General features: G+C 40.8%; 1 protein-coding gene across 8 annotated transcripts in view; it reads right to left on the minus strand.

Annotated features, from left to right (window-relative positions):
- Window positions 1-4,451: 4,451 nt before the first annotated feature.
- CAPRIN2 (caprin family member 2) overlaps window positions 4,452-13,985 on the minus strand; it is a 73,920-nt gene continuing 64,386 nt past the window's right edge. For 7 of the 8 annotated variants that reach the window (XM_084627601.1, XM_084627604.1, XM_084627605.1 and 4 more), the window contains 5 exons: window positions 13,762-13,945; window positions 9,964-10,146; window positions 8,787-8,887; window positions 7,260-7,326; window positions 4,452-5,358 (listed from right to left, as the gene is read on the minus strand). In XM_084627601.1, coding sequence (XP_084483727.1) covers window positions 4,790-5,358; window positions 7,260-7,326; window positions 8,787-8,887; window positions 9,964-10,146; window positions 13,762-13,945 — 1,104 coding nt within the window. In that variant the 3' untranslated portion in view covers window positions 4,452-4,789. The remainder of the gene's footprint in view (window positions 5,359-7,259; window positions 7,327-8,786; window positions 8,888-9,963; window positions 10,147-13,761; window positions 13,946-13,985) is intronic. The other variant, XM_084627600.1, reaches the window with a different exon arrangement.

Consider the following 13,985-nt stretch of genomic DNA (forward strand, 5'->3'; position numbering starts at 1 on the left):
ACGAAACTGAGATCAGAGGCAGCTCTACCAATTTTGCCGCCCCAAGCAGTCGCCACTGAATTGCCGCAGCGGTGGTGGAAAGAGTGGCGGAGGTGCTGCTGAATTGCCGCCACTGGACACGGACTGCCGCCCCAAGCACCTGCTTGGAAAGCTGGTGCCAGCCCCGACTGAGATTGTGCAACATATCCTTGTATTTGTGCACGCAGCTTTCAGATATACTCTGTGCTTATGATCAAAACTCAGAATGTTCTCCACTTTGTTTTGGGTGCTTTCTTGAACCTTGTGTGCTGCTATGTTTTTATTTAGAGTACTAGTCTTCAACTGTGTCTGTGCTGCTGCCTAGAGCAGGGGTTCTCAAACTGGGGGTTGGGACCCCTCAGGGGGTCATGAGGTTATTACATGGGGGGGCACACAAGCTGTCAGCCTCCACCCCAAACCCTGCTTTGCCTCCAGCATTTATAATGGTGTTAAATATATAAACAAGTGTTTTTAATTTATAAAGGGGGAAGTTGTACGTAGAGGCTTGCTGTGTGAAAGGGGGCACCAGTGCAAAAGTTTGAGAACCACTGGCCTAGATTTTGAGGACACTAGAACTTAGTCTAGTCTAGGACTACCGCTGTTAAAATCCTTAGCGTTGAGAGGCCTTGCTGGTAGTTAATACAGGAACTGTGAACAGGAAGACAGGCATTTGAGGTACTGGCCTGTGTGTTTTACACTAATTTCTTGTATAGTTGTAGCTTTAATAAAAAAGGCATGGTGTAGAATTAAGAATGTGTAAAATTTCAGCTGTTAAAAGATTTAGGCAATTGCATAAACCACAACCTTTCAAGTTTTGATAAAATTATGAACTATGACATTCTTTACTACAGCCATCCATAATCTGTTCTGTTTACAACCTTAACTAGCAAGGTAATTGTATATTGGTAAGAATTGGTTTCAATTAGTATACTTTAGCATAGCTTCATGCTTTTCACTTGCATAGAATGAGCTATACTATTACAGACAGTTATAGTCCAGAGTACGTATTTTGAGTAGCTGAAAAGGCTTATTTGGAAATCTGTTCATCCTCCATGTAATTTGCAAACTTCTAGGCAGTTGTGTCCAGGCTAATGACTAGGGCTGAACCGGTTATGAAAGCGTGGATTGGTGAAGACATCTCACGCAGATGCAGTCATGTTTTTGCTAGAAAATTCACTTGAAGCAGCATGGTCAACTGGGATATGCAATTACTACCAGCTGTGTCTCCTAACTTGAATCATTTCTATATTTGCATTAGATTATTAAGACAACATATGGAACTGGAAGCTGGAGAAAAATTTGTAAAGGCTTTAACAGTTGCTAAAATCCAGGCAAGCCAAACTGGAATGATCATGCAGGAAGGGGAGTCAGTTTTTGGATAAGAGATGTGGATTAAGGAAGCTTAAAGGAAACAGTATGAAGTCAGGCAGCAGTTATAGGCTTTTGACTGTTGATAAATGTATTAGACTGACATGGGTGAGTAAGCTTGACCAGCAACTGAAATAAGAGTACTGGTGGCTCACTTGAAGCAGCAAGCCACCAGGCATAAAGGGACTCAAGAGGCAGCATAAGCAGCATCTCAGTGAAGCTGTAGGCTGGTGCCAGGACAAATGTATAAAGAGCAAGTGATATCCTAAACTATGTCAAGAAAGGTTTCAGAGTAACAGCCGTGTTAGTCTGTATTCGCAAAAAGAAAAGGAGTACTTGTGGCACCTTAGAGACTAACCAATTTATTTGAGCATGAGCTTTCGTGAGCTACAGCTCACTTCATCGGATGCATACCGTGGAAACTGCAGCAGACTTTATATATACACAGAGAATATGAAACAATACCTCCAGCAGGACAGTGGGGTGGGAGGAGGTATTGTTTCATATTCTCTGTGTATATATAAAGTCTGCTGCAGTTTCCACGGTATGCATCTGATGAAGTGAGCTGTAGCTCACACTCAAATAAATTGGTTAGTCTCTAAGGTGCCACAAGTACTCCTTTTCTTTATGTCAAGAAACGCTCAGTCACTGGCTTCCATGTGGTCAAAGGTGTTGATTGAATCCAAAACAGTTTGAGGCCTGGAGGAGAAGTTTATGCCCTGTCAAACTTCACATGCATTTGAGAGTTTGCCTATATATGCCTGTGGGGGGTGGGGAGAAAAAAAAAATCACTGCAAGCTGAATCTATGGTTTATCCTGATGCAAAGATACCAGATTACTTGAAGCAAGTTTGTCAAAGAAACTAATGTGAAAGCGAGCACTTCTTGAAAACCAGAAACAGTTTCAAAGTTAAAAAATAGTTAGGACTTTCATACCCCCAGCAGCCTAATCTCTATTGATAGGGAACCGCCTGATATGAAGGGAAGGAGAAGCCACCCTAATGGACACTTTACTGTGGAGAGTCAAATCTAGCATGTTTACACTATACTTACACAACTGGAGTGGGATTAAGGTTACTGAGGTATTCACCAATTAAACACAGCTCTGGATGATCTGCATACCAAGGTGTTAGGGATATTAGCAAATTCACAGAACTATGGGCAATTTTTGAAGAGCCATAGAAAAGGGGGGAGAAATCAGAGGATTGAGACAAAGCAAATAGTCTTCAAAAAGTGATCTTTGCAGTTATCACTTGATAAGTAACCTTAGTACAATTGAATGGAGAAAAATCTAGATTCTTAGGGGATAACAGAACCATGGATACCCATCATCTTTATAGAAATCTTGCCAGACAACTTGGTTTAGCTTAAGTGAAGGTTAAAGGGTGGCTCTTCCAGCCTTTGGGTTTTGTCTGCTAGATTTAAGATTAAACTAGACACGTTCCGATGGGAAATAAGGTGTACATTTTCAGCAGTGACAGTAATTAACCAGTGGAACAATTTACCATCACTGGAAATCTTTAAAATCAAGACTAGATTTCTAAAAAACCCACTCTAGTTTGAATAGCAATTGTTTCAGGGAAGTTCTATGGCATGTATTCTACTGGTTAGATTAGATAATCACCATGGTCCTTCCTGGCCATGGAATTGACAGTTTGGACAGAATTACATGATCAGATGAAGGTAGTGTAGTTTGATAGAGTACAGATGAACTCTGAGTAGGGTAATCCAAACCTCCTAAAATGGCAAGTTTTTCCTTCAGATCTGTTGTATTCCATGTTCTAGTTGCTTACTGGACTTCCATTTTATTGTTGCAGAGCCAATAAAAAAATTGAGCTGCTTTTCTTGCTCTATCAATTGTAGAACTTATCCCTAGAAATACACATCAAGCTGCATATTCTAAATACCTCAGTTGAGTCAGGGATACTAACTGGAACTAGAAATAAACATACCATGAAGCTTCAGTTAAAACAGATCTCTGCATATGACCCTCCTCCCTTCTTTGGATAAATACCATATTAAGTAATTGAGACATATGAAACCACAGAATGATGGCATTTTACATTATACTTGAAGCCCTGCGTTTCAGTGCCTTCAAACTGTACCTAAATACTCCAGTTAACTGGACGTGAGCAATCAACACTGAGGGAACACTGGTTGAAGAACTTTGATATATGGTAATATTACACTGAAGAGCTATCTAATGAATTGATGCAGGGATAAATGAGACCCAATTAACTTAAGCTAACTAAAGAGAATTAACGAGATTTGCATATTAAATATCGTTAAATTTTAGATGGGAGTGAAATATCTTGATACACCTTGGAGTTCAGATAGAAACTGCAAACTGAAAAAAACTCAAGTCCATTTAGCAAGATTTCAAAGGAATTTTACCAAATTGAGACTTGGGACAGTCAACAACTTAGGAGTTTGCAGCACTTTTGGGCTTTCTTCAAGTGTGATTTTGGGTTACATACACCACAGTGGAGTTTTACCCTCTATACAGCACTTAACACTGGTTTCAAGTCTGCAATTCAATACAAGGAATATCAGAATGAAAGGAATATACAGAACAAATTATTAGGGGGCTAAAGAACTGTTAAGTTTAAGACTCTGAAGCGTATTAACTGTCTAGGTGATGACTAAAGGGAGGCTGAAGTGAACATCCCTTGAAAAATTTAGAGGGATATAACTATATTACCTGGGATATCTAAAAATAAAATGTAAGAACAATGAAACATTTAGATTGAATCAAAAGCAATTTCTTAATGGAAAGATCTAGAAGTTAATACCAGCAACAGGAGTGTGCAAGCCACTACTTTGATTCATTGAGCACTGGAAAGGACAGAGGTCTGGAGAACATACAGCATTGGCAGGGGGAACAATGAGCCAATGGTCTCTTCCATCTAAAGAATTCAACAATTCAAGCACAGTTTCCTAAAATTCAGGGTGAAGACTAATTTTCATGATTAAAAATACAATATATTTCACACCACAAGCTAGTGGACCAGGTTTCTGGCTAGAGTTGTATAATAAAAACACTATAAAAAATACTAAAATGCATATTAATTTGTTTTATTGAGGCACAACAAGGCATTGTGAATAGCCCATACTTGAGGCAATTATATCAGTAGTGTAGTAAGCTGGACATCAATACAGTAAAAGGATAAGTGCAAACAATATACATTCACAGCTTAACTAGCAAGGCTACATCACAATTGATAAAGTGCCAAATTAGTGCTGATTCAGTAACCCGATCCAGGATTTCACCTTGCAAAACAGGACCACCATCTCCCAGATAATGGAACCTTATTTCTATGAAATCGGTATTAAGTGCAAAGCTAGTTTTTCCCCCCCTCCACCAATTTGTTTGGAGCAGCTTTTTTGTAAACATTACATGGATTTCAGTCTTGATACAGAAGGTATCCTGAAAAGGTAGAATATTTCCAACTACTTCCATAGATAGCGCCCCGATGCAGACGTAACCAGATCTGGTCCCCTTGGAAAAGCTGTAGGACAGCATGGTTGCTAGCTGTTTCATGGTCTGGAGCCCCATCATTGGCATATGCAGACACTAGGACTTCTTCATTCTTCATAAGGTTTACATACAGTGGAACATTCACAGCCAGCTTCAGCATGTGGAAGATGAAGACATACGTGCCATTCACTGGACAATTAAACCTACCAAGCTGAATATCAAAAGTTTCTCCAAGGTTATTCAGCAGAAGGTCAAATGCGATGGGCTGATCTAGAGTTCCAGGGGCCAAGTTAGATGTTCTTGCAGCAGAAAAGGCAACTCTCATCTGGTGCGGGAGAGGATAAACGTGCACTGGCAGTATGGTGGCAGCTTGGCTTGTCACTGGCATGTCAACAGGGGTGATGCTGCGGGAGTCTCCCTGCCCAGAGTCCCCACTATTAAAGGTTTCATTGTCTCTTTCTGGACTGCTCACCTGAGAAGAATCACTCCATCCTGCTGTTAAAGATCATTAGCAACGGTAAATGAGTCTTAGATTGGACAGAAAGATAATTTTCAAAGTGCAGGTTTAAGGTTAAGAACTGAAAGTTTCTGTATATATAAACATACTGCAATTATTACAATAAATAGTCAATGGAGCCTTGCGAGAACAACCAACTTTAGTCACTGTCAAAATTATCTTGCTAAACAAATGACTGTTGATTACTCACTATTCTCTTTCTCCACACCCTAAAGGATATATCGCAGCAGCTATAAATACAGCTTTAGCTGAACTATTTGCCATGTAGGATTAATCCCAAAGTGGCGTACCCCAGTTGTTGAAGATTCTCAGAGTAGGGGATGTTTATTTTTACTGACTAGCTCTAAGTCTTATGGTGACCAATTGGAGGATTAAGGTTTCAGAAGCACCCCTCCTCTTAAGCTTTCAGGAGGAGATATGAAAGCTAAATTAGTTTGATAATCTGAAATCAGTCCTACTGTGTCCTGATGGCTTACTCTGGACAAATATGGAATGCAATCCTACTGTCATGGATATGAGAAGTGTCTTAATCAGAAACTGAACCATATTCAAGCAACTTCCTGCACCCCGCCAAAAAAGGTAAAAGACTACATTAGCTGTTCATTCAAGTGCCAGAAAGTTTTAAGATGCAGTACACTGATAGAACATGAGATGAATGTAATACTAGTGGGTTTTGTAAACACAAGTCACCTCAAATGTTCAAGGCAAATTCTGTTTTTCCTACAAGATAACTTAAAATGTTAGTTTATTTAGTATAAACCAAAGTTATATCAATTCCATTAGTAACACTAACTGAAATAGTATACTGTCTCAGTCCTCTGCTACAAGATTGTTTGAGTCTCCGGTTCTCTTTTAGTCATCTGGTTTCCTCAATTCCATTCTTCTGAAGTACTCTCTACCATGAGTTCTACCTCGAGTTCTACCTGATGAGCAATTTTCTTCCTGTCTATTTTCTCGTCTGTAACCTAAAACAAGAAACTTTAAGGATTTCACGATCAGATCTTAGTTCTAAAGTTGCTGACCTGGTAATACTAGCTTTTCTATAGCTTTCAAAACCAAAATTGTGTTTTTAAAGTAAACAATTAAGATTTTGGTCTGCAGCCCACTCCCTCACTTATTTCATGCCCAGCAATAAAAAGCAGGGATCTCTTCCCTTCACTCACAGCAAGCTTATTTTCCCCCACCCTATAATGTTTTAGTCTATTTTTTTCTGATACAGACTATCCTATTAGTACTCAAAAATTTCAGGATCAGTAAGATTGAGTTTCAAAAGCTATTTTTTTAGTGTTTATATTCCAACCTGGAGAGAAGTTACGCTGCATCTAAAATGACAGCTTCACACTGAAAGCTATTTCCCATATAAGCGTAACCCTGCCCACGTTTTGGGGATCCATATTTGCTAGCCAGCTTACCTACAGACAGATGCCAAGATTGTGCATATGTAGCCAATACATACATACACACACACACACACTCTTAGCTGGCCAACCAAGACTTGAGGGAAATCGGATTAGCTATCAGATCACAGGGTGCCAGTTTTGCATCCTGTGAATATTTCTATTAATCTTAAATAAAGTTTTCTACTTCTATTCACACTGCAGATGTGGAGATATGAAAGACCATTAGATCTGTCAGAATTAAAAACTGTTCTAGTTGCAAAATCTTTAGTGCTTGCAATGATTTATTAGCCAGGGAGGACTGCCAGACTGGAGATCCCAGACAAAAAGTTTAGTGCTCACTTTGAAACGGATTTTTACTTGGGAACAGCAGAAGTTTGATCCAAGTTATATTTGACCCCTATGCCTTTTTTACCATTACATATTCAGAATTGCATTTTAAGATTTTATGCACATGGTTGGAGATATCATGTTAGCCTTACCTCTGGAGTTTGATCGAGGACCGCCAGTTACTCCGCCTCGTTTATAGCACTGCTGGTAATTAACATCCTAGAAGGAACAAAAGTATTAGTTAGTACTCCTAACTATCTTAAGAATGAGACTACCAACTAGAAAGTTAGCATTCTGTAGCACAGGCAATTAACTTTTAGTTTGCTTAGAGAGTTAATCAGTATACACTTGGGGATTGTTTATTTTTGACATAAATATACACATGATCATAAATTGCTTTTCATATGTCCAGAGGCTAAGTCAATACTGACAGATCAACTTCCTATTTGTGAAACTCCAGCCATTCAGTCTACCCTCTTAGGTACTGCAGTGTTCTTGAAACTTAATACAGGCTCTGTTGAGCCAGTGAAGAACAGATTTCACAGCAGAGCATCCTCCTGTCTACCACTATGCACCTGCAGCTCCTTAAACTTCAGAGAACCACCCCTGGCATGTTAGCCTGAGCATCCCAGACATCAGGCGTTGGAACAATGTTCAATATAACCAGGACCCAAACCATGTGGGGATTTAAAGTCAATACAGTATTTCCATTTGCAATTCAGTGTAAGTCAAACTAGTGACATTCGAACATGGTTCCATATGAGTAGTGCTACTTAAGATGACCAGTCAGTCAATGATAGCCCCTGGTACAGCACATTACTTTCATTCCATTCCAACAAGGCATAAATAATTTGGCAGTCTGTTATCAAGAGGAATCTCAGTAGCTGTGTGTAGATGGAGACAGTATTTGCTACTGGTGCTCATAGGAACCCAGGAGCAGAAGACCATGCTGGGGTAGGCATTCCTCCCAACACAGGGAGCAGATGCATGTTTTAAATCCACCAGCCCTACCCACTTTGAACTTCAGCCAACTTGCTTTCCTCTAGATTGGGAAAGCAAGCTGGCATTGGGAAAGATACTATTCCATTCAAACTGGAATTAAGACGACATGAAGGGTCCTACAATCCAAACTGTACAGTTTTCCTGTGCCCTCAATAGAGCACAGAATGACAATACAAACCCATGGCAGATTAGCATAGTGGTTGTCTGTCTAATGCAACCTTCTGAAAAATGGAAATAAGCAATTTTGTTTTTCCCCTGAAGAATGTGCAAGCAAGAAAATTGCCTCATATATTTGTCAGTTTTCTGATGCCAACAGCATCTAACCTGCTTGGAGAGAACACAGACCATTCAATGTATGTTATCTTCAGTCTAAAATCAAACTACAAGGGGTCCTGAAAGAATTCCTCCACTTCAACATCCTGTTTGCGCTGTGTCAGGAAGGCAAGCCTCAGGTCTAAACCTAGTTGTCAGCCAAGATTAGTAGGTAGAGATCAGATTTTACAAAGCATTTAGCAGAAGAGGCATCTGAAACAATAGTAAAACAGCACTGTGTATTGTACGAAAAAATTTTGCATTATAAAATTTGAACTCACTTCCTAATTTGTAGCCAAACCTTGTTAACTTCCTGCAAAATGTAGGACACATGAAAGCTACAAGAAAGAAAAGTAAATCCTTACCCTTTGAGAATATGGAATTCCAGGATAATCTCTACCAGCGAACTGCAGCTGGCCGTAGTTGCCATTAGGTATTGACGGGGATCCTCTATAAGCATCAAAACCTGCTCAAAATATAAAATTAAAATGCCAGAGTCAGTTTATGTTACCAACATTCAAATAAGAATTTTCCTTTAGGGACTGTCAGCATCAATTTTTTAAAAACAGTTTACAAAATGTGCACATGCACAATTTATTCCATATTTCAGAGCAGCTTTGTGTTTAAGTCAAACGCATGGCATAATCATGGATGTCAAAATTAAAACTCATTAACAGCGTTTTATTAGAACTCATTTATTCCAGACATGGTTGGTCTGCAAGAGTCTCCATTACATTAACAGTTTCTGAACTTACAAAACTAGCACCCAGACACAAGAGTGTCCTCGTAAGTATTATCCAGACTGGCTCTGCCATTAAAGTGATTGAGTATGTTGGACTTGCAGAAGATGCAGGACTTTAAAGCAACGCCCAGACACTGCACTTTGCCAAAATGAACTACTGTAATCATAAACTGGTGACAAGTTCTTACACTGCTACAAGACGAAGCCAGTTGTAGTTATAAAGTGAACACTAAACTACTCAGATGAGCATAGTAAGCTACTAGTACTAGGAAAACCAAAGCAGTACCAGCAACTAATGAGGTTCCTTCATAGAAAATGAGGATTCAGACTCAAATTGATAAAGTGTAATACTTTATCCTTTGTTCAATCTGCCAAAGTCTATGTAATCACAAACTGTAGGACCATACTCTATAGCAGAATTGTCAAACATGTGACTCAGGCCAGAACCGGCCCCCAAGTGCCTCTCCTTTCAGCTCTCTCCATCCCTCTCCAAAGTAATCCAGTAATCCTGTTTACTACTAGTTCAGAGGGGTACAGAGGAGAGTTGAGGAGTGTGCTCATGCCTGTTGAAACACAGGCAGTTGAGCCCCTCTTACAAGCCCCCTCTGGGCTCTTTAGCATTTTGTAGTAATTGGCAGAGGAGTATTAATGTTTCACATACATTATGTTACACTTTCCTAATTTCAATGCTATTAGCTCTTAGGATTAATGCACAGAAGTATCTGGTTCTAGGGCTATATCCCCTACTATAGCTAGAATTGATCCTTTCACCGGGGGGTGGGAAGCAAGTGAAAGTATACCTTTGTATCCACCAGGGGAACGATATGAATTGGTCAGTGATCTCCCACCTCTGGCAGATCCTCTAACAGATCCACGACTATTGAGATAAGGCTGAGTGGGTCTGGCGAAAATAGTCTGTGCTGGATAAAAGGCAAGGCTGCCATTGCTTACAGGAACAGCTCCATCAGGTTGATAATTAACTGCTTAAGAAAGGAAAAAAATTAAAAGAAATGAGACACAGAATTACCATACCAATAAGTTATTTCAGCATTGAAATTAATACTGGATGGAAGCTCTAAATCCAGTATGTTTTACAGCATTTATTTCCTGCACTAAAAAAGAAATAAATAATGTTCCTCCCATTAGTCCCACAGAAAGTTTTTGTGCCATACCTTTCACCATTGAACAGAACTGATGAATAAGGTATAAAATTGTTACAAAGTACCACTATTCAAGCACCCTACTTCTCAGAAGAATCAGGTTGAACCCATTCTGGACAGATTCAAGCCAGGTCTGTTCAGAGTGCCTTGCTATATATTTCTCCTGTAACAAGCCATGACAAATTGAGTCCATATATAGACATTTAAGAGTTATTCATTGTTTTAAGCTAGCACTGTCCTCCTGTTAGGTGATAGCATACTAAGTTTGGCAGCCACAGTACACCATGAATACTTTTGGTGCATAAATGAGAGCTAGTTAGCTGATGCTCAGTCCAGGTCAGAGTGAGGTGATGCTGCTAAGATTAGCGGAAACAACTAGATATAGTGAGCCCAGTCTTCTCTGATCAAGGTTGTTTTCCCAGCATGTGTTACTAATCTTTGCAGCTAGGGAATCCAACCACCCCAACATTGCAGCGCCCAGGAATGCCCATCATTGTGCCTGGCCACAAGATTGACTTAAGATCCAGCCCTTGCTACAGTGGTCCATGTCTGTCACCTCAACATTGCATGATTTGAAGGTATTCTATATAGGGCTACCCCATGGATCAATCCAGAAACTTAAGCTGGTGGAGTAAGTGGTGGCTAACCTATTAAATGGTATTTCTCAGTTGCAGCACATGACACCAATGTCCCATGATCTGCACTACTTTCCTACTGGTTTCTGGCTTGACCTGTCAAGCCCTAAATAACTGGGGATATTTGCTATGCGAGACTACTGTGTCTCATGCAGGGCCATCCCTAGCTATTTTGGTGCCCTCCGCAGGGGGGGTTGGCCACTTCCTGTGGGAAGTGGAGTGACCCAGCCCCAGCCTGTTCTGCTCCCCTGGCTCCCAGCAAGTGCTGGGGGGCAGTTTCCCCCACCCCCCAAGCCTGGGAGCCAGGAGAGCAGAGCAGGCTGGGCCTGGGACCCCACACAGCCCCCCCCCCCCGGTGGAGGCCTGGGGCCCCAGACTGCTCCGCTCCCCTGGCTCAGGCTTGGGGATGAGGGGGGGAACCGCTCCCCAGCACTCGCCAGCAGCACAGCTGGGAGCCAGGGGAGTGGAGCAGGCTGGGGCTGGGTCATTCCACTTACCACACAGTGAGTGCAAGGTCAGGCCTGGCTGCAATCTTCAGGGGAGTGGGGGCGGGGCTGGGGCCTGGGAAGAGCCAGAGCAGGGGCTGGAGCAGCATGCAGCTGTGCAGGACACTCCTGGTGACCTATGCAGCTGCGTGCTTTGTGTATGGGTAAGGACGGGCCCTGGTCTCATGTTATGCTTGCCAATTACAACCACCAAGAACACTTGATTCCCTTGGATTTACATGGGGCTAGTGGTAGAATGTTCTCAACTCTGGAATGAAGTTTTGTTGGATCTGTGCAGGCTACAGTGGAAGTGGGTTTCTAAAGGGAATCAGATTTATGGGGGAGGGAGTTTTATGCTCTTTAATTTTGCTTTTTGGAATATATAGCAGGAGTGCCTTGAGGCTTGATAGATGCCCTTGGTTTTTATACAAAAACCAAGAAATTTGTCAAGATTTCTACTTGTCAAAACAGAAAAGACTGACAGTTTGTGCAATCCCTGTTTCAGACAGGTTTAAGAACAAAGCTCTGTCCTTGGTTGCACATAGTATCTCAGAGGTCAAAGGCAACTGTAAATGCCTGAGTGCACAGTTTGAATGACTTTATTACTGACAAGTCAGTAGTGTCAACTTCATATGCAACAGATTCCTGATTTGCCTTTGAACTTAGTGATGCTTCTGTTTACAATCTGAAATTTAAAAATCTTCCAGCTCAGATTTGCTTCAGTCTGGACTGGGACTTGCAAGAACATCCTACCATGGCTTAAGAACCTCCCTCTTAATCACTCCTTAAACATAATACAGAGACTCTTGGTATTTCTATCTCTATGGAGACATAAAACCTTAGATTTATGGGGGAGATTCAGTTACAAATTATGACAATTTTCATATTGTGTATCAACTATTTTATTTATCCATCCATGTTCTACATTTTACCTCCATGAAAATAGTGGCAAAGGTAGCAACATTTAAGTTGGGAGTTCTTAGAAGGCTTTCCTGTTTACCTCCTCCAATATCATTAGGCCATACATTTAGTATTTGGTCTTCAGTGCAAAATAGCTCTCCCCTCACTGCCACTACCTCTGTTCCCAGGACCTTTCCAGCTAATACGAGTTATGTAGAAGAGTTCCCCAAAAAGCACACTACAAGAGTAAAAAAATTCCCCCCCTCCCTGCCAAAACATTGAAAATACGAGTTTAATCCTTAAGACAGAAGCCTCTATCTTAGAGATAAAAGAACTCTGAGGGCAAATGGAAATCATGTAACACTAAATTTGTTACCTTTAATACTACCAATGTACCATCTGTACCATACTTATTCCTGCACAAAGTAGTTCAAGGCATTTCAAAGTTAGAAACAAATACTGCAACAGATATCTTACAAAAGGTTACCGTCTCATACTGGAGATTCCAGACAGACTAGTCCTAACTAACAGTTCACTACTATCACACAAAATTAAATACCACTCCTCGGTGACTAAATCTGCCTACTGGGAATTTTACACAATTATACAGAGATGAAATTGTATCTGCAACCAGTGTGTGCATGTTCACTGTTTAGAACAGGGGTCGGCAATCTTTCAGAAGTGGTGTGCCGAGTCTTCATTTCTTCACTCTAATTTAAAGGTTTTGCATGCCAGTAATACATTAACATTTTTAGAAGGTCTCTAAGTCTAATATACAATTAAACTATTGTTGCATGTAAAGTAAATAAGTTTAAATGTTGAAGAAGCTTCATTTAAAATTAAAATGCAGAGTCCGCCGGACCAGTGGCCAGGACCTGGGCAGCGCGAGTGCCACTGAAAATCAGCTCGTGTGGCGCATTTGGCACATGTGCCATAGGTTACCTACCCCTGGTTTAGAACAGACCTTTTCACCAGGTTAGGGATTCAGGTTTCAAAATAGTACACTTCAGCAAACACTCAAACAGGTCACCTTGAATTACAATTCTACTCCAAGAAGTGACTGTCAAAATGATCATTCGCTCATTTGATTTGGGCAAATTTACTTTGTGTACAAGTAACTCGTTTCAGACTGCTAGCCCTGCGAACTCCAATTGGGACTGAAAGTCAGGCTGGGTACTCTTTCACACCGTGAGAGCAATCTGGACTGGTTATGAATGACAGCAATATGGTCAATTGCACAGCCTTAACAGAATAAAAGCTGAACTCCATTTTACCTGTATTGCACCTGCAGGGGATTACTGGACTAAAAGCAGTAGAGGTTCAGGAGCATATTAATGGATCGAAGTGTCAGTTTGATAGTCACTTCAGTCTAGAGGGTCACTTAAAAGATACAGCCATGTACAAAGAATTTTCCTTACCTGTTGGCAAAGCTTCTTGTGAATGAGAGTTTTGCTCTGCAACATGAGTGGACTGTAATTGGCACTGAGGAGGAGTTTGTGTACTTGCTGTAGAAAAACTCTGGTTATATCCTGCAGAGTATGAGGAGTCATCTTTTATTTCCTGCTCTTTACGTGGAGGCAGGGGTGCATTCACCTTAAATACCTGGAAAAAGTAGGTTTTATTTAAGCAAAAGCTTAACTGT

Source organism: Lepidochelys olivacea (genome assembly GCF_965140295.1).
Source record: "Lepidochelys olivacea isolate rLepOli2 genome assembly, chromosome: 1".
NCBI classification, from domain to species: Eukaryota; Metazoa; Chordata; order Testudines; family Cheloniidae; genus Lepidochelys; species Lepidochelys olivacea.